This window comes from Aythya marila (assembly GCF_965140915.1).
Source record: "Aythya marila genome assembly, chromosome: 10".
Lineage (NCBI taxonomy): Eukaryota > Metazoa > Chordata > Aves > Anseriformes > Anatidae > Aythya > Aythya marila.
This window is the reverse complement of record NC_139051.1, coordinates 9,155,998-9,177,007: the sequence shown is the minus strand read 5'-3', so window position 1 is coordinate 9,177,007 and position 21,010 is coordinate 9,155,998. Positions and strand designations below refer to the sequence as shown.

General features: G+C 38.7%; 1 protein-coding gene across 6 annotated transcripts in view; it reads left to right on the top strand.

Annotated features, from left to right (window-relative positions):
* The window catches only part of PXK (PX domain containing serine/threonine kinase like), a 34,833-nt gene that overhangs the window by 6,956 nt on the left and 6,867 nt on the right, over positions 1-21,010 (top strand). For 3 of the 6 annotated variants that reach the window (XM_082768605.1, XM_082768608.1, XM_082768607.1), the window contains exons 2-17: positions 2,855-2,905; positions 3,582-3,629; positions 7,937-8,123; positions 10,075-10,152; positions 10,310-10,383; positions 11,281-11,355; positions 12,545-12,649; positions 12,798-12,899; positions 13,592-13,753; positions 14,924-15,041; positions 15,480-15,558; positions 17,708-17,756; positions 18,348-18,425; positions 18,844-18,930; positions 19,470-19,539; positions 20,510-20,572. In XM_082768605.1, the coding sequence (XP_082624731.1) occupies positions 2,855-2,905; positions 3,582-3,629; positions 7,937-8,123; positions 10,075-10,152; positions 10,310-10,383; positions 11,281-11,355; positions 12,545-12,649; positions 12,798-12,899; positions 13,592-13,753; positions 14,924-15,041; positions 15,480-15,558; positions 17,708-17,756; positions 18,348-18,425; positions 18,844-18,930; positions 19,470-19,539; positions 20,510-20,572 (1,426 nt within the window). Of the gene's footprint in view, positions 1-2,854; positions 2,906-3,581; positions 3,630-7,936; positions 8,124-10,074; positions 10,153-10,309; positions 10,384-11,280; positions 11,356-12,544; positions 12,650-12,797; positions 12,900-13,591; positions 13,754-14,923; positions 15,042-15,479; positions 15,559-17,707; positions 17,757-18,347; positions 18,426-18,843; positions 18,931-19,469; positions 19,540-20,509; positions 20,573-21,010 lie in introns of those variants that run through there. The other 3 variants (XM_082768606.1, XM_082768609.1, XM_082768610.1) reach the window with 2 other exon arrangements.

The following is a 21,010-nucleotide window of genomic DNA, read 5'->3' as shown; positions in this document are numbered from 1 at the left end:
CACAGTTGTGCCCCAAGTCTGTTTTTGTAACATAATCGTCCTGCGAAAATGAGATCTGGTGAAGGAAGGAAATGAGAGAGTTGTTTATCATCATGCTCTGCAGAGGAGACGACTGTCATATCGATCAGAGTGGTTGTATGCAGTATGATGCTTTGACAGTTGTCTAATGAATTGGTGTGCTCTGCCTGTCCGGGAGCGTTTTCTTGGAGTACAACAGCGAAGGTTAATCGCTGGATAACGAGTGAGTGCTCCAAGGGGTTGGGCAATAACTCTGCTGCTTTCAAAATACTAGAAAAGATGAATGACTGACTGCACACGGTGAATCATCCCTGACGTGTTTTTTTTTTTTTTTTTTTTTTTTTTTTTTTTCAGAGAAATAGCCAGTGTTCCTTTGAGACTTGCTGAATAAGCAGTTGCTGCATTTTTCTGGCTGCGAGTGAAATAGTCTCTTCCTACTTCCCAAAATGCAGTAACAGTCACAAAATAGGAAAAGTCATGTTAGCTGTGAATTTACGTTTCCATGTGTCTGCTTAATTGGTTTCTGTTAGAAAATTTCCAAATATTATTAAACTGGTTGAATTAGAATCAGCTCTGTGGAGATTTCTTACCATTGCTGAGGATTTGGGCTTCTTGTTTTACAGGAAATTACCTTCATTATAATGTCAAATACTGTGGTTTTCATGCTTACTAGTCTTGAATTTGTTCTCATGGATACGAGGTTCAAAGTTGCCACAGATATTTGATAGCTGTTGCTGATAAAGGATATTTTGTGTGAATTTGAGAAAATGAAATAGCTTTCTTGCCTGAACAGCATTGTGCTTCAGAAGGAAACTCCAGTAAATAAATCCTGGGTGAGCTGAGGCTGAACAGGCAAGGTAACATCGTCTGATGAGTGTTGCCTTCGGCTCTTGCCTGCAGTAGTCTTGATTCTTGCTTTATACTACTTCCCTTTCATGGTGATAAGTGTTAAATGGAAGTTTAATTCTAAGGTGGGATTCTCTGATGTGCTCCACTTTGTTCGCTGTGACGTTTTTGTTCTTCAGTGTATAAGCTCTTAATTAATTTCATTTGAAAGAGAAGAGTGAGTTCTGTGTGGTTCTGAAGGCAGCTTCCCCAAAAAACAGAAGACGTTTCATTGTACCTGAACGAGGTTAATAACAAATGTCTGTGCTGGATTTCTGACTGTGCAGCTGAATTTATAACACCTCATGGATCAGACAGCCAATTGATGGAGTTATCTGTGCGGTGTGCGGGTACGTGCCACGTTTGTAGGTACAGTTATAGTTATGGAATGGACAAACTGGGCATGTAAACTTAAGGTGCTGGAAATGCTTTTGCTTTAAATGTATTTCATTATTGTTTATTTGTGATAACTTGAAATGCATCATTAATTTTAATATCCGAAGGAAACCTTGGCCGTAGGGCTCCGTTCTGACCTTTCTGTTTCTGCGAGACTCCTGTTGATGTAAGCCGTTCAGCACAATTGGGTGGTGTTGGAAACTGAAAAGTTTTATCAGGTGCTCTTGAAAGTCAGTACCGGGCTGAATGAAGCCGTGTGAGCTGAGTGCGGTTCTGCCATCCATGGCTGAATAGAGCGGAGAAGATGGGTTTGCTGAAAAGGCTGTGGGACGTGCTCCTGGCCTGCAGCTTCCAACTTGGGAGGAAAGTGTAAAAGCATAGGTGGCTGGGTGGCTTCTTCCACCTCTTCTGGCTCTGTTTGCTCCTTGACACTCAGTGCTCAGCATCACCTTCTCTCGAGCAGCACCGTAACGTTCTGGCTCTTCATTTTCTTGTCTTTCAATGTACATTATGTGGCCAGATCTCTGTAACAAGACTTGTTTCTTTGTTTGTTTTTTAACAAAAGCTTCATTCATAGAACTTTCATTAGATGCAAATGTTAAAGGAAGCACCTATCACTATACTTACAGCTAATTTTATTCCCTTGCCAATTAAACAATATGGTGACTATCTTTAAACAGAAAATATAGTCCTTTTCCTAGAAAGCCTTGTATATGATCTCAAAATGCCCAAAGTGTTTTTAGAGCTGCTCCAAAAGAGTAGAAATGAACAAAATCACTGCTTCCTCAAAGTATGTCTTTTCTGCAGAGGTGCACAAAATACTTGGTATCTGTTCTTAAAGTAATTATTTAAATTGCTGCATTGACCAGGTATTAGTCTACAAAAGGTAGGTTGAAGCTTGAAATGAGAAGACTGAGAAGAATTGTGCTTTCTGAGTGTAATCATGGTGGGAGAATTATTGATCTTTAAAATCTAAAGGATAATTTAAATTAACGCTTGGGCTTGATGATCTTAGAGGTCTTTTCCAACCTAAATGATTCTATAATTAAATTTGCATTAGAAATGAAGAATTACCGTGGTGAGGAACTGATCTATTCTAGTTACTCAAGTACATGCCAAACCTTTTTCATGTAAATATAACCAGAGGTTGGGCAGCTCTGGGTGTGTATTGGCGTTTTGCTCTGTTACGATGGAGGCAGTAATTCCTGGGGAGCACTGGTTAGATATTGGAGGTGGGGACAGGTTAATTCAGCTGTTCTCAGTAGAGATGATGTTTGCTGAGTATGCTCTTACCTTTTCCTTGACTGAGGGTGCTTCATTCTGCAAGCTCTTGGACCTCTTTTCATCTTTAACTCTGCAGAGCAGCGGGTGAGCTGCTGGTGATGGTCTGAATGAACCTAGCTTGGACCTTCACCTTGAAGCTTGAAGTCTTGACCTGAATTTTCTGCTTCTGAATGTTTCCTAATCGGGTAGTAGTGGTCACGTTTGGAGAAGTGCCTAATAACTTTATTCAGCTCACTAGTTCTCATTCCTAATAACTTTTTCTTTTTACTAGGAATACATAATCCGTGTTCAGAGAGGAATTTCAGCAGAAAACAGTTGGCAGGTAATTTTGTAAACTCTGGTACTGGAACCAAGATGCCTTTTTAGGAAGAACTTGAAAATTCTCTCTTCTTAGCTTCTTAAATTTGAGCTGGAGAGGGGAATGTTGGTGTAAATTGAGAACATAAAGTGCTTGAATACTTTGGTCAAAAACTGAGAAAAACACTGTTACTGCCAGCTACAGAAGGCAAGTTGTCTGCTGCTATTGTGAATTTTCCAGGAAAACAGAAAAAATGCCTGTCATGTTATTACCATGTGTTGGTATGGCTGTCATTTTTAAATTTCAAATGCCAGTTTGCCTTCTCTAGTGCTAAAATCACAGCCTTGCTAATCCACAGCCAGTAAAACCTAGAAGTAGTGATGAAGGTGATCGTGAAAAATTGCTGCTTCTAATAAGGCAAAAATGCATTGTTTGTAGGCAACTTCGCTCATAAATCTTTTTTTTGGAAAGCTGTTTAAGATAATATTCAGGAATGCATTTTTGTTCTGGCTGAGATATCCTTAAAAACTCCTTGTGCTCTGGCAGTATGTCATAAATCCAGTAGTTATGCGTTTGTACAAAAATGGCTAAAAGAAGAGAATTACAAATGGGAATTACTTCTCTCTAATGGGATTTTGAACAGTAAAATGATAATGAGAAAAGTAATATGCTTCCTCAACTTTTTCTTTATATTTTGCAGATTGTGAGGCGATACAGCGACTTCGACTTGCTTAATAATAGCTTGCAGGTAACTTTTACCCTTGATATATAAATATAAAATGTCAGAAGTATATATTTAAAATATCTTGAGATATTTTTGTGTATTGTAGTGAAGAAAAAATACAAATTCACATTGCTATAAAGGGAAACTGTGATTTCAAATGTAACTTGAATGTATACTTTTTCACTCTTAGGCTTTTTTCTTGTAAAATTACAATTTTAGCATCAAGAGGACCAATTTATATATAAATGGTGGAGATTGGCAGATACTGAATCTTTCCCTTCAGTACTGTGACTTTTCCGGTTTTGTGTGTTATTATTTGTTCCTCCTTTGATTTGAGGAAAGCCAAGGCACATACCAACCTTATAAATTCAGCATTGAAGTGCTATGTGTCTCATTATTTATATTCGTCTAAAAGCACTTCCAGATGCTGCTTATCATGTGATGGATTTCTGTATCACTGAAAAGTGTTCCTGACTTAAACACAGGACTTACTGTGTTTTCTTTTGCTTTTTAGGACAATTATTTCTTTTTAGTTTGTGTGGGAAAAAGCAGGGTATAGGAGCGTGTTTGGGAGAAGGGGGGAAGCAGCAGTGACTCCTGGAGTGAAACTTGTTACTTGAGATTTCCATGGTACTAGGCAAGCAAGACAAAAAGCAAGCACTGCTGTGACTTGAGGGTGTATTTTTATGACTAATTCCCCCCATTAAATGTGTGAATTTGGGAACTTAATATAGCTTCCGCTCCCCTCCTCCCCCCCAATCAAACCAGCTATTTGCTTGATGAGCCTCGTTGAGCAAAAACATGTCAGGATGTTGAATCGTGCACGCCGATAGGGCAGGAATAATTTGAAGCAGATTAGCAGGTAGATGGGGGAGCAAATTAGTCATAATTCAATAGAGGCAGTGTGGTTGGGTTGTGTAATTATTTTGTTGAATATGCAGTAGCACACAGTAACTTTTGTCATGACCCAGAAACCTCTCGTGTGATGTGCTGAATAAATGCAATACAAAGGTATCTCCTGCTCCAGCAAAATCCAAGATTGAAGATTAGATAGGCACCTGTGGGAACACAAGGAAATGAAATGGTGCTGGTCGACGTAGTGCACAGGAGTCATTGTAGTCTCAACCATTGTCAAGTTTTGATAGAGATCACAGAGAAACAATTTTGATGAGGCTTTAAAAAGAAGATAGTTCATTTTACTTTATTTTTTAAGCTACTGTAAGTCCCTCTTAACCATGGGGAACGTGTTAAAGCATGAGAAAGCTTTGTTGTCTTCTCATTTAACTTTCAAATGAGGCGGCTTTAGTGGAAAAGGCAACAGACCTTTTTAGACCTTAAATTTAGAGATGACAGGTTAGGCCGGGGTGGGTGATTAGAAAGGATCAAACAGAATCGTCGAGATGTAACCCTCTAACTTGGATAGGAGGATATGTAGAGGGAAGCTAAATTAACAGGACATGTTCGTTAACATTTGGCCTTCATCAGTGCAAACTCCTGCTTGCTCCCTGAATCTCAAGCTCCTAGATTATTCTGCTTTCAACCATCTGGAAGGGCAAAGATGTATCTGTGTTTGGAGATAGGCTCTTCTCCATAACTCTGGTAGGGAGCCGCCCTCAGACGTGTCATTCTTCAGCCCAGCAGAGGTGAGCTTTAAGCCACTATCAAGGTTGCACAGCTCTGCTTTTGACAAATACCATTCTCCAGCCTTGTTTTGTATGCCAGGGCTCGAGAGACACAAGACAGTAGCTGATGAGAAACATGCTAAAATTACTGTCTTCCCCCAACTGTTTTGTTCTTGAGCTTTTTTTTATAAATTGCTCTTTGTGATGCTGGAGCTGTGGTTTTCTGATCCATTAAGACATACAGCACTCCTCAGTTCTTCCCATCCAGAACTCTTAAGCAACAATATTTCATCACAATGTTCAGGTCCTGTGAGCTGTTTTTAAACATTTTAAGCTTTCACTTGTGTATGTAGAAATTAATAAAACATAAACACTCAAAAAAATCCTACAACCAAACAAACCACCACCAAAAAAAGGGGCAGTAGAAAATACAAAAAAATATATATATCCTTTTCCTTCAAAACTAAAATGTCACTGGAAAAAAAAATGCTGCTGGGGTCCCTTTGCATGCAAAGCTCGAAGTTCTTTCAGTTCTTGTGGCATGCTCAATCTCTGTAGGTTTGGGTGCTTCAGTTTGAACACAAAGCTGCAGCTGAGTTGAAATGCAGTTTTTCTACTGTTAATCTGAAGCTACCTGTGCAATAGTAGTAAGGACTGAGAATTTAAGAATGTTCTAGGCTAAGGGATGCAGCTCTACCAGACAGCTTGGTAATAAGGAGAGGTGTATGTCTGCAACCTTGATCTGCATCAGAAAGCTTCAAGCCAGGTTCCCCGAGCCCCAGCCACATACCAGATTGAAAAGCCCCTTGCAGGCCATCCTGCATATCTTCCTCTTTGCTTCTTTGACAGAGATGTGTGGAGATTATTGCCTGCTCTTCTGCTCTTTTAAATGAGCTGCTGGTAGTTATTTGCAGCAAGATATCTGGCTTCTGTGAAGCCTTTTATTGCAGCTCTTGAGCAGACATTCCTGTGCAGGCTGCGGTTCGAAGATAAGGAAGTTGGTTCCCGGGTTCTTCTGTGGCAAAGCCTATCCTTGGGTCTGAGTTGGGGCCACTGGGATGTATGCCTGTGTTGGGCAGGTCGGGACCTCAGTGAGGTGGTGTTTGGGGTAGGCAATGTTCTCACTGTGCCATGGGTTTTGGCAGACAGCTACAAAAGCCAGGGGACGAAGGCCGCTTTCTGACGGAAAATAGAAAATGTGTGGTTGACTGAAATGAAACAAAAGAAGAAGTAGTGGTTTGAAAGCGTCTGAACTAGAGTCCTTTTTGCTCTGATGGTAGCCAGCTGTCAGGTCAAGAAGGTAAAGGTGACAGTGGTTTGACATGCTTTTCAAGTGAGTCATGTCAGAAATGCATTTTGTTTTTATTTAGAAACTTTTGTTGGGGTAAGAGTGGTATGCCAAAAGTTCTGATTTGGTGAATTGCAGGTTGTAAGTAGTGCTATTTTGTTTGGGGATTTTTATTGTTTTTCCTTTTGGTGTAAAAGAGCATTAATAAAAGCTCAGTGGATAGAATGATTTTTATTAACATCTTCTGTAATTCAGATGTAGCCATAGCTCTTTTTCAGCCTATGATGTGTAGCCAGAGCCAGAAGGTTTGGCAGGGGGAAATAATTCCTGTGTTCAAGGAGAAGAAAAGGAGAGGGATTGCTACCTCAGCCACAGTTTGTTGAACTAATCCTTCCATTTTTCCACAAGTTAAAACAAGGATTGTTCAAACCCTCAGAAGTCCCTGTCTTCTCCTTGGTGACCTGTTTGGCTTAGAAGTGAGGTTATTGCATTTAATGGAATTGATTCCTGCGAGACGCCTTTCTTAAAGATAACACCTGTGGAGATGCAGCATAGCTGAGGCAGATGCTTTGATCTGCAGGACAGCGATGTGTTAACAACATGAAAAATTTATTCTGGCGATTCATATGATGTAATTGAATATAAACAGTATGCAGCCTAGTTTTGTTTCCTGAAGATGATCTCTTTGATCTGACTTACATAAAGCTTTGGGTTTCTGCATAATTTTTCATTTTCCTATTTTAAAGCATTTCCCAGATTTTATCTGAAGCTTTGGGTCACACATCAACATTAAACAACTACTGTATATCTGCCAGTAGATTGCAGCTATTTCTAGGCTGAAAGATACACAGCAGTTCAAAAAATGTATAGCAACAAATTCAGAAAAGAAAGTGGAAAAGTTGCACCATATCTGAAGTTACAAATTTAAAATACTGACAATAAGGGCTGTAAATTACCCATAAAAGCAGTAGAGGAAAGAGGAAAGTTATTGATCTGCATCTCTTTAATAAAGCATAAATCTAGCAGGAGAAAATGGTAAGGTGTTTTTGTTTTGTGTGCTGCTTCTGTATGTGTGCAAAGGTATGTCATACAAAGGATTTGGCTGAGAACTGGAGCTATTTAGTGTCTGAAAGCTTTGTGTAGTGATCTTAAATGCATGACTCACCAGCAAAAATCTATCAGCTTGCATCTTCAGTGTCATTCCGTTTATGGATCTCTTCACACTGAGATGCAAGCTATTGTCTGACTACCTCTCTCTGATAATAGTACCTTAAAAACCATAAAAGCTTGTATATACACGGTATAGAAATAATTATATAGTAGTTAGCTCACTGCTCAGTCTCTTTTATTTTCTGGATTGTTAGTCTACGTCCCCGAGGCATTTTGAGAGCACTGTTAGTAATTTTCCTTCTCTTTTTAAGATCTCAACTCTAAGTCTACCTCTTCCTCCAAAAAAGTTGATTGGAAATATGGAACGTGAATTCATTGCTGAAAGACAGAAAGGACTCCAGGCCTATCTCGATGTAATTACTTCCCATCACATACTGTCTAACTGTGAACTCGTAAAAAAATTTTTGGACCCAAACAGCTATTCTGTAAACTACACTGGTAAGTGAGGAATTGTAAAACTGCATTATGGCTTCTCTTTAGTGTGTGTGCATGTCTTCCATTAATGCTGGCAAGGATTTACACTAAAGCATGTTACAGGGGAAGTAAAACTATTACGTGTAGCTACACAAGCTATCAACACTCTCGTGTATAACCACATGCGCGGTATGATAATGTTTCTCCAGGTCTGTACATGAATGATGCTGTGATTGTCAAATCTAAATGTTTGAATCATTCTACAGAGGAGTGTTGAGGGCCAGGATCTAAATAAGATGAACTTGGAGAGGGTGCTAAAGAAACCGAAATCTATTTTTTTTCCCCAACTGGTGATAAATGGGAGAGCTGGGGGTTACAAGTTATTTGTTTACCAGGGTGTGAGGTGGAGCTAAGCTTGTCAGTTCTGTAGTCTGCTAAAATAGCTGATCTTGTGGACAGTGAAGCTTAAGTTTATCATGTTTCTTTAGATTTTTTCAAATCGAGGGAAATAAATGTGATCATCTTGTCTAGCTCCCACTATCACTTTGGGTTGTGGCACTTCCTAGAACACATTGTTTGAGATAGGTTCAATGTTTTTTCCATGACTTGATTAAGCCATGTTCCCCCCATTGGTAAAGGGACGCATCCCTTAAAACAGTATCCCAGTGATCGGTTCTCTTCATTATTAAATGTTTCTTCTTTGAATTTGTCTGGCTTCATCCACTGGAAATGGTTAGAATTTGTGTGATAGACTGAAAAACTTCCCCTTCGTGATAAAACCCACACCACAGACTCTTTGCAAAATGCAAAGCTTGTTTTCATAAAAGCACAGCCAGCCTACTCAAGCAGGAACTTACTGCTTCCTTTTCACTTGTCTTTTTGCTCTCCCTTTATGTAACATTTTTCTGTCTTCAGCTTCAAAGTGCAAAGAACATTTCCCGGATGTTTATGCTAAGCTGTGGAGGAGATGTAGATTACTAGTAACTCTTTAAGGATGCAGTTTGTCTGGCTAATGCTGAGCAAACAGTTTAAATCCTTTAGGAGATACTGTGATTTCTGTGTTAATTCTGAATGCTTTCATCAAAATTATTTTTGTGCAAGTTGCAGAGAAGTAAGTAGCAATCAAATCGTTGCCTATGGTCTTTGGAGACACCATCAATTTGTCTGTTTTTAATCTTGGAGCAGTGAGCTGATATTTATTGCATTGTTACCTCTCTTTTTCATAGCATATTTTTAGAGAGAGGACAGGCTGCAGAGAGATATGGTGCATCCTTACCTTTTTGCTGTGTTTCTAAACCAAGATAAGCCATGTGAGAGAAAACTCCTTGCTGGCATGGTTCCCTTTCTGCCCCTGCTGTCACCACTTCCCACTGAGATTTCCCCTTAAATCGCTTCATGAATACACCAGTTGTATTCCCAGCTGTGGGAGAATTCAGTAACCAGAAGGGTGTCGTTTTTTTGTTTTGTTTTTTGTTTTCCGTCTCAGAAATGCATGTTGGATCATGACAGCTAGAAAAATACCTTTGCCTGCACTGAAAAGGGCAGAATAACATGTAGCAAAACAAAGAGCTGATGCATTTACATGTTAAAAATGACGGTGTAGACGCACATTAAGAGATTTACAAGTTAGCACTTCTACAGGCATGGCAAAAACATTTTTTAATGTAATGTAGGGTATTCCAGCTGTGGAAAGTCTTGCATTTAGGCTTGGAAATGTAGATCTAGTAGAAATAGAAGGCAAACCCACTAAGCTGTGTTTTCTGAAGGCAGCGCTTTCTCTGTTTTCTCAGTGGATTTGACTTCTCAGGTTAAAAATGCAAATGCCCTGTAACTGTGTTTTTATCTGATTTCCTTTTAAAGTGATTTTGCTGACTGAGTCTTAATTCCTGCAGGCTTCCTTCTGGCATTGAACTTTACTTAATATGTGCAAAAAATCACATTAAATAGTCTCTCAAAAACATTTATTTTTTTCCAGAAATTGCCTTACAGCATGTTTCAATGTTCTTCCGATCAGAGCCAAAGTGGGAAGTGGTGGAGCCACTAAAAGATATAGGTAAGAAGAACATGTATGCTTGAAAACTTGTCTTATTTTTTCCAGTGGGTTGTCCTAAGGTAACAGTACCATCTTTGCTTACAAACCTTGTGCTGCCTGTAAGCAATGTCATTTACTAATGTTTTAATTAAACCTGCTGATGACTCTTTTCTTGTAGGTTGGCGAATACGTAAGAAATATTTCTTAATGAAGATAAAGAATCAACCAAAGGAACGGCTAATGTTAAGCTGGGTATATATACTTTTATAGTATTCCCAAGTCTTTAATAATTATCTTTCCTTGTTTTGTTTGTATCAATTACCTGGTGTTAGTGACAGATTCAAGAGCTCAGGCTTTGAAAGCATCTTGAGAGCCCTTAGTTGGTTGTGTGGTGTGGAAAGTTCTGCTTCTTTCCTCTGGTGGCAAGTCCAATTTGAAAATTTCTGTGCCAGGTTCCCACTCCTGCACCCCCATTTACTGTTTTTTAGTTGTAATGGTGTAAGTAGCTGGTGATCATAGTGTCACATAGCTCACCAAAAGTAACAGGGCGATTCTTTTTCAATATTGGGTTATTTTTACTAGGTTGTTTAGTGGTTCTGACAAGCTAGTAGGTGAGAAAGGCACAAATTGCTCCTTTGCCACAGGCATTTTTGGACGCCAAATAGTTTGTTGTTCCTAAACACTTAGTTATGCTCCTGTGTTGAAACCTGTTGCCCTCTTAATTGTATCAGCACAGCTGTTACTGAGACTTTACTGGAGGGTGGGTGTTGCTAAAACCTGCAGAAGAAGGGGAGAGGTGGTTTTGGTGAAGGGGAAGAATGGTGAGAGTTATGCTTTACTAGTTCACCGTTTACACAGTGCTTCAGTTTGGGTTTGGCAGAGTTCATACAGTGGTAGTAATAGAGGTCAGATACGGAGGAGGAAGCAGGCAATAATGCTTGCTTACTGTAAGGTCAGATGCTTTGTATTGTGAAAGCATGACCTTACTCATTCAGCCTTTTAAAGTTTGCTTCTTTATGTGTAATTTGCTGTCCAAAATTTACCTTTGAGCAGCTGTCTTAATTTGTGAGAGCAGAATGTAGATAATTTTTTTTTTTTACGGAATGCAACATATATTGTGATGCCTTTTCTTTTCCTATTTATTTCTAGGCTGATCTAGGCCCTGATAAATACTTGTCTGACAAAGACTTACAGTATGCTGTGAAACTTCTTTCTTCCTGCTCTGTGAGTATTCCTTGAAGACTTTTAAATTGTGCCAGCGCACAAAAAAAGTGCTTGCAAAAGCTGATCTTGCAGAAGTACATCTAGCTTATTAGAAATAGTTTGTAATTTTCCTTTCATTTAAAGATGTGTAAACCTTTTAATTAAATTCCCCGTGCAATATGAGCTAACATGTTCTCAGTGCAAACAATAAACCTGCAGGATTTTTACAGAAGTTTCAGAGTTGTAGCTAATTGTATTTTTCTCTTCTGGTACAGTACTGTGAGATCACGAGCTTTTATTTCATCTTCTCAATACTTTTAGGCTGTTAGGGTAGTGCTGCCTAGGTGTCATTGCTATCCAGTGTACTGGGGATATTCTTGGGCAGCAGTGCACAAGGCAGTGGAATGAGTCATTATTTCTTTGGTTCTTTGAACTTGGGACAGCAATGTCTTACTAGAGGCGTGATGAAGGCTGTACAGTGTAAGCTCCTGTGCGATGCCAAATTATAAAACTGACACCTTATAAATCCAGTAGACGTCTGTCCGAATAAAGGGACTGGCTGAAAAGGATGGTATTTCAAATGGGTCCATGTAGTCCTGAAACTTGGAAGTGCACATACCAAAATAGGCTGGAAATGAGCCTTTTAACCCCCAAACCAGACCAAACCCAGTATAATAAAATAAGATCTGAACAAGGGGTCTCTTCCTAACTAGCAATTTCAGTTGATGTATGTGTTGCACATGTAATTTATTTCAACATGTGCTGTCTCATTTGGTTTCATAACGTTCCAGGAAGTTGTTACGCAGATTTCTAAAGATGTAGGGCTGTTATGACAATTATTAATGCTGTCTTTCCTTGTGTGCCATAGTTGTATAAAACCATGAATGAATTTTTTAGCTTAGCTAATGTATTAAGTGTTAATTGGGGTGGATTCTTCATTTGTCTAAACTCCCAGTCTTTTAATTTTTAAAACAAAGAGGACAGTGGATTTTTCTGGATTTATTGTGGATATTGAGCAATGTCCTTGTGAAGTTTTCTTTGCATTTGCTTCAGGGTAAGAGTGAATAACTTGAGCAAATGTCACTGACAGAATCCAATTTATTACTTCAAACATACAATTCAGACCGATCTTGTGTTTCTTGTGAATCAAGCAAAAATTAATTACAAAATCTGTCATCTGAAACTTACCTAGAGTTTCTTCTTTTGGTAGCATCCCTATATTTACAAAATCACTTTTGCCACTGCCAATGAATCTTCAGCACTGGTTATTAGACCATTCAGTGAAAAAGGGACACTAAAGGACCTTATTTATAAGGTAATGTCTTCTCTCCCTCTTCCCCCAGTTCAAATGGTTGGAATGACCACAGTCTTTTCTAAAACTGTTTACAATGTATTGCTAAGCAAACTAAGACAATTCCTGGCTTTTCTGGGCATGCTACTTGATATGTATACTTCTTTTAAAGGCAAAACCAAAAGACCCATTCCTGAAGAAGTATTGCAATCCTAAAAAAATTCAAGGTCTTGAACTTCAGCAAATAAAAACATATGGAAGACAAATATTAGAGGTAATTTTTTTTTGCTTTCTTTACCAGCCTTTATGTGTTGGTGGGTGTTTGATTGTTTTGATTTTTTTTTTTGTTTGTTTGTTTTTTTGAGACCAACTAAGTAGAAAAATAGACAAACTTCTGTGTATGCAAGCTTTTTTCTTGGCAGCAGTCTTCAAAGCTAAATTTAAATTGAGATTAACTGCTGGTACTTGAATTTAGATATGTATGTGTGAGGCCACTTCTGACAAAAAATAAACAAAAAAAGAATAATAAAAAGGCAGCTGTTACATGTGGAGCTGAGGTGGGAGAGAGTTGGTAGTGTAGTTTATGTACCATGGGGAGAAAAGGGAAAGAAGTAATTCATATCTTACGGAATATGGACCACAAAATCGTTGTCACTAATTTTTTTTTTTTTAATTTTAAAACTTTAACATTCTGTAGAATTGTGACTTTGTTTCCACATCTCTCTGGAAGGTGTCCATAAGCCAGCTTTGAGTATTAGCATCAAATGTTTGTTTTGTGAGAAATGTTACCAGTGAAATGGGAATGAATAATCAGCCAAAGGTGATGCAGATAGAAGATCAAGTTGAGCAGGCATTCTAAATTAGAGGCCTCGTTTATTATTTGTCTGCTTTAGTACTGGAGCATTTGAGATCTTGAGATTATCAGACAGTCTTGTGACAGTGCTTCTGTCTTGGATTTTTTTTCAGGTATTAAAATTCTTACATGAGAAAGGTTTTCCTTATGGCCATCTTCACGCTGCCAATGTAATGTTGGATGGGGACACGTGCAAGTTACTGGATCTAGAAAATTCCTTGTTGGGACTTCCATCATTTTATCGATCATACTTTTCACAGTTTCGGAAAATTAATGTAAGTTTCAGAAAATCAATGTAGCTGACTCTTACACATCCCTTGATCCTCAACTAGTGTTTGTGGAGAACTGACTTGAATGAAAAATGTCTCCCTCAACCCTCCCCTACCACCTTTTATCCTTTTTTTTTTTTTTTTTTTTTTTTGGCTTTCAATGTGGCTGCACAGAAGCTTTGCTGCAGCACACTATAGACACTGTAGTGAGCAGAAGGGGAGTGCAAGTTAGCGTTTTCTTGACAGCCACACTGGCACAAATTTAGGTAAACTGCAGCCTTGTTTTTAAGACCGCTTTTCATACTTGTACACATCAAGCTGTTAAAGATATTTTTTAAAATTTATTTGAAGGGTGTCTATTAACTGCAGGCTTATACAGGAAAATACTATCTTCCTACAAAATATTAAACCTAATTTGCCCTGTTGTAGTGATACAGTCTTTTAGCTAGTGCCTTGCCTTGCAATGCTTATTGTAATAAATTACGTACAGCATCATGAGACAGCTGCTTGCTGACCTTGCTAAACAAGTTTTACTGTGTTTAGCACAAGAAATGATCAAAAGTTCATGGTTAGTCCAAATCTTTTAGTGCCATGAAAGCACTAAGCCTCCTTCAGTAAGAGAATCCACTTCTCTATAAAACATGATTCAAAAATCTCAGAACTATGCTGCACATATGTACAGCTTATACAAGCCCAAGGAGGGGTGAAGGAGGCTCTCCTAGCTTTTATTGGTATGTATTTCTACAGGGAGGTAGATACAAAGACAGCAAAGTGGCAGCTGGTTGTATTGTCACGACTCTTACTCTTTCCTGTTTGATGTAGCTAGGAAAATGTGTTCAGCTGTGATTTGTATCAACATACGGTTCTCTAATCTGCTGTGTATGAAATGAAATTTTCTTACGCATTTTTATGGAACATGACAATAATGTGCTCTGGTTTGCATTATCATTTGCTGAAAGAAAGAAGTAACTTCTTTTGCTTGAGATGGTAAGATTTCATTTGAGGTAAAAGTTGTGCAGGGTTAGGCAGTGGTTGGGAACTTAATGATTCCTCTTTTCATGCAAGGCCACCTTTTTTCTCAAATGTGTTACCAAATGTTTTAAAACCAGTTGTGGATAAACCAATTAGTTCTGGCAAGTTGTGTTTTTCATTTTTAATTTTTTTTTTCCTCTACAGACTTTAGAAAGCATTGATGTACATTGCTTTGGGCACTTACTGTATGAAATGACATATGGAAGACCCCCAGATACAATTCCAGTAGACAGCTTCCCTCCTGCACCATCCGTGTTTGTTGGTTAGTATACGTTCAAGACAATGTCAGTCTGTCTTCCTGGCTACCCTTACCTTTTACTGAAGCTGAAATGTTGTGAAATAGGAGCCTAAGACTTCTGTAGCCTGTAACAGGAAATTATTTAGGAATTTTAAAAAATAGCAAATGTGTTCTTCCTCAAATGTATAGCATATAAATGTTTTTTTAAACTGTTTTTTTATGAGTGATAAAACAGTGTGCAGTGATTAAATGTCTGGATCCCCTGGCCTCATGTCTAACATTCTTGAAAAGTTTGTATGTGTAACAATAATACTATAATAAAAAACATGTGTCATAAAGCTTCATCACTGCTTAGTTGATGGAATACGTGGGGGAGCATAACAGAAGTGCCAGGCTTTCATTATAAATTGTTTGCTATTCTGTAGCGCAAAAATGTGTCTGTACTTATTTTTTCTTTGGTAGTGTCTGTGTTGGAATCCATTCTGACCTGTGAAGCTATGAAGAATGGCATGCCAACTGTTTCACGGCTCTTACAGATGCCGTAAGTGTTAATGTACTTGTTCCATGCATAGTAATATTTTTAATTATTAAGGAGGAAGAATCTTTTTGCTCGTTCCTTATTTGGAAGATTTGTTCCTCATTCTGAGGGATGTGTAGTGTATCCCAAGTGAGGGTTTAAAACGGATGGACTTCATAGTCCCATCGCTTGTGAATATGATAGGAGCTCATTTAAAATTTCTGTCTCTCGGGGTGCTGGAGCTGTTACGAGTGCATTTTACTTAGCATGGCGCTATGGTTTCAAATGATTGAGCTATTAAAGCAGTGCAAGCGCGATTAAGAACATGTACAGATCATTTAAGGCATTTAGTATAAGGAATGTTTTTGTGTGACCCTTTTAGATCTACTTCAGTGGATTTAGCTATCAGTTTACTTACGACTTAGCAAAATAAATCTCTAGCTCTGCTCAGCAGAAACATTTAGACTGGGTCAAAGCGTTGTGCAGAGGCTGGTTTCTTGCAAGGCTGGGTTAGGGACTCAATGAAGCATAAACAGAAAATATTTCCTTCCAGGCTGTCCTCCTAGTGATGTAGTGAAGATGTAAAAGTGGATACGGAGGAGAATAGGATGCAGCAAGTGTCAGTGCATGACTGAGCTGGAGACTGTACCTGTCTGCAGTGCCACCTGTCCTGCAGCTAGGAGACAGCAGTACTGGGGAAGTTGCCTGCAGGCTCTGCGCTGTGACGTGTCATCAGCGTGCTGAGCACAGAATCACAGTTCCTGGTGGGCTCACTTTTTGATAGTATGAGGTGCCAGAATCATGACCTCATAAATGACAGATTGCCCATATCTAAATCTGGGTCTGATCTCACAGCGTACGGATTGCAGGACGTTTAGAGCATGCTCCAAGAGTCATATTTCCTGGTTGGGATGGGTCCCTGCAGTCGTGTCCCAACCTTCTATTCCTTCTATTCCTCCCTTCCTCTGCTCTTGAAGGTAGAGAGGCAGGAGGTAGAGAGAAGAATGTAAGGAGAAATTCTGGAAGAAAACTGTGACTACAGGAGTATCCAAGTGTTAGAAGATGGTGAACAATCAATCTGTACCTGGCTCTATCTGCTGTGTAGGATATGTACTACATTTCCTTCACACCCATACTCTTTACAAAAGTGTTTTTCATAATGTGTAATGTGATGAATATAACTTAAATATTTGTTAAGCTATTCCAAATAAACTATGAGTTTACTTTAATTTTGCAAGGATATGTAATCAGAAAGGGGCAGAAAACTGCCCTGTAAACAAAGGTGAGCTTTTTTTTTCTTTAGCCTTTTTTTTAATTTGAGTTATTTCTGATTTTTTCATGGACTACTGATCTTACAATCTTGATTCTATACTAGAGAAAACAAAATTAAATATAGAACTGTGATAACTTTCCATAGTGAACGTCAACAGAAATCTCTGAAATGCTTATTTGGGAGCCAGGCTTGGTGATCCCTTTCTGGGACAGTTTTCTAGTATGTTCTCCAGAACAAAGTACCTTGAAATGGACTAAGTAGTTTATTTTCAGACTAACATTGCCCTCTAGTGTCTTTGTTTTGGATGGAAAAGTAATAATCATTTATAGTCTTGCTGATGGAGGCAAGTGAAACTCTTAGGATAGTTGCTTTAATTATCTTTGCTGGAGTATGGACAAGAATGCAGATATTTGGAAATGTTTGCTCATTGATCTTTTACGTGGTTCTTGTTAATGCTAAAGTAACAGTTGTGCTAAGAGTGCACCTGAAAAGATCAATGATTTCTTAGGTGAAATTTATTAAGGTCCCTGTCAATCTTCTGTTATTAAGGAATCAATGTACTTACAAGGAAAAATCATTTGTTTTGGAAAGTCCTTGTCTGCCTTTGATAATTACAGCCATTCTTTCAGCTTTCAAAATACATCCTAGAGTCTTGCTAATTCTGCTGTCAGTAGTGGCTATGTTCTGAGGGCTCGATGCTGCTAATTATGAGCAGGGCTTGGAAAATAAAAAGCAGTACATCGTCTGTGGGGGGAAAAAAACAGTGAGGTAGGGAAGAGAACAGAGAAGGAAAAGAGGAAAGAGGGAGTCAGGTGAACAGTACCAGTAGTATTCCCTCTGGTTCTGCCTGTCTCTTGGGAATAATGTTCCTTTCTTTTTCTTTTTTGCACCCACTCACAGATTATTCAGTGATGTCCTGCTAACAAGCTCTGAGAAACCACAGTTTAAGGTAAAGTTGAATGTTGATTTGCTGATGTTTGTGGAAGCACGAAGTTGTGGGTAGCTATGCATCAGTTAACAAATAGGGTAGAGGACAGCTGGCTTTACCTGGCTTTATGGTGATTCCCATTGGTATTTGGATTCCTTTGCTGAATCATACTCAAGAAAATTATATCAACTCTTCAAAGAGGGCACAGTGTGACCCATAAGTGATTCAAGTGTAGCTCTTGTATTGGAGCTAATTTGCATGATTAATCATGGTGCCCTACTTAGCAGCCTCGTTTTGCTGAAATTGCTAAGGGCTGTGGAATCTGATTTTGCTAGGTTAGATCACTGGCACGTTGTAGCCAGCTGCAGTGCTGGGACTTTCAGGGAGCTGCTTCTTGCCCCCATCAGGGAACTGCCCTGAAGCAGGCATGTGCTGTGTGTCTTGTGGTGGTCAGCCTTATGGCATTTTGGGGATGTGACTAGGGTACCAAAGTAATTAGCTGTTCCTGGCTTTAGACAGGCAACATGGTCAGATGAATGGTGAGTTTTGAGCTGTGAAGTTGTATTTTCCTTTATCACATTTTGTGCTATTTTTTTTCCCATTCTGTATTAGGTTCCTACTAAGCTAAAAGAAGCATTGAAAACGTCCAAGGAATGCATAGAAAAAAGATTAACAGAAGAACAGAAATTGGTAACTACTGCATTTCTTTACTGTATTTCCTACAGACATTGTTTCCTCTTAACATGTTTAAATGGGGAAAGTGAGCTTTTACTCAGTGATTTTGAGCAATAAAGGTTTTCATCACCAGATTTGCTTTCCCAAAAAATACAGTATTGAAGAGCTGTAGAACAGCTGATGAATGTATGGCGTGAGACTGTTTCAAGTGGTGCAGCTTCACAGTGACTCCTAAGTTAAAGGATCATTTTAACTGCAGTGTGAGGCTCCATAATCTACCAGCAACAGTAAAGATTAGAGTTAAAAATTTTAAAAGAAACCTAAATATGCAAAGTGACTACAGTGTTTTTTTCTTGCATGCCAAGCATATGCCTTGCCTGACAATATTTGAGATTTTAACATTGTCTTTTTCTATTTTCCCTTAATTTTGAAGATTCACCAGCACAGAAGACTGACAAGAGCACAGTCTCATCATGGCTCTGAAGAAGAAAAAAAGAAAAGGAAGATCTTAGCAAGAAAGGTAATCAGTCTTTAAATAGGTTTCTCACACAGAAAATTACTGAATGTGTAGCATGAACAACCACAGGTGTGCTGCTGTATTCTGTTTCATGCTTCTCTGTACTACTGCCTTATTAGAAGTGATAACTTTTCCTAAATGGTAGCCGACTTGTATATTGGTTTAACCTGTTTAAGGTTACTTAATGAAAACAGGCTTAGTTAATACCTAATACACAGATAACAGCCTGTGTTGCTGCTGCTTGCTGCCCAGTGAAGGTCTTGGAGCAGTTTTTCGTTCTTCTATAGCACACTGTGTTTCTGATCCTTTTTGGTGGGTCAGCTTTCTGCATTTCCCTTGCTGTCAGAGGGTACTGAAGTTGTCCTTTTTGCTTGCCTGGAGGTATTTGAGCCACATGTTGGATGCAGGGAGAACAGTATTGGGCATTGATAAACCTTGTGTGATACAGCAGATGGCTGTTACAAATCTCTGTGTCAGCTCAGTCCTCATCAAAGGAAGAGGTTATTCATTTACACCTTCTATTTCTTTTGCTTTGTTTAAAGAAGTCAAAACGCTCTGCCTATGAAAGCGGGGAAGAACACTCAGCAAAATACAGCAACTCAAATAACTCAGGTAACTACAGAGAAAAGAGTTTGCTTCTACACAGCTATGATGATTTTTTTTTGTTGTTGTTACTGTAATTTTCTGTCTAAAAAAGATGCAGGGTCACCATCAGTTTACATGGCAATGTTGGACTACCAAGCCTGATAGCACTGTTTTGAGTATTTAATAATATATAAATTGAGGGCTTAAAAATGCCATCAGTTCGAGATTTTTCAGCTACCTAATATAAAACAGTGTCCTCTCTTCTGTGCTCCATTCCTAAAAAAATAAATAAAAATAAAATAAAAAAATCAGTTTCTTCAATCTGTTTGACATTTGAGTGGCGTAATAATACCATGATTTGGGCCATTCAGTGATGTAGCCTTCAGAGAGAAACTCCAGGGTGATCTGTATTCTTCAGTAAGGTATTAAGATGAATGAAAAAAATATCTTTTCAATTGCTGCTTCGGTGTCAATTTCTAAAACAACAAAGCATTTGACAGGTCCTATAGTTAAAAGGAATGGTGTGTACTAATGAAAAGTTTGACAGTTACCTTGCATGCTTAAAATGTGTCCGAAAGCAGCCTACTGTGGAATTGTCAGAATAACTTGTGGAGTACAGCAACTGACTAAAAATCATCTCTTAGAAGGAGAAGTGGGGTGCCATCCATGCACTGGCACAACTCTTAAGGAAAACAGAATTTGGACGCTGAAATCCAACAGCCTAAGCAACAGAAAAGAAGGGTTTCCCATTGAGGAGTACTGTTGAATGTGCTTCTAATGTGTTTGGACCTCCTCTCCTACTATGTGCCATAAAGCCTCTCTGTTCAGACTGGGTCGGAATGACAATATCCGTATGAATGGGAACTTCTCCCAAGTTTTCAGTGGAAGCAGGGTTGAATCATCAGTCAATAAAGTTGGCCTGTTTTCAACAATCTGTCTTGTCTGACTGTTGAATTTTGTATCACAGCTTTAGTTACTAGACTGTTGTTTTATTTAGCAGGCTCTGGGGCGAGTTCCCCATTAACATCTCCATCATCCCCCACTCCGCCCTCTACAGCAGGTAAGCTCAAGAGTCATTACAGTGTCTGTCTTTTTGTGTTTTTTTTTTGTTTTTTTTTTTTTTTCCTTAAAAAAAACCTCCCTAACTGTATTATTTCCAAAGATGATTAAGGGATGATGGTCTTCAAGGATGGAACACAAGAGATGGCATTTATCTTGTATCAGCCTGAGCGTGGGCATTTGCTCGCTTTTGAGGGCCATAGAGAACTTAATACGGTTTCTTTTTGTTTAATAACCTTTTCTTGTGGTATACCTGATTTACCCATAGAGCATAAGTGTTTGTTTCAAAGTCTCTATTAGTCTAGTCCTATGAGTATTGCTACCTTCCAGACATTTTCTGGCTTTCATGTTGCAATATCCATTTGTTCTGATGTTAATGGCCAGGGGACTCTGAAATACTGTTTGTTGATCCCTTGTTTTTGTGTATTGTCTGTTTACA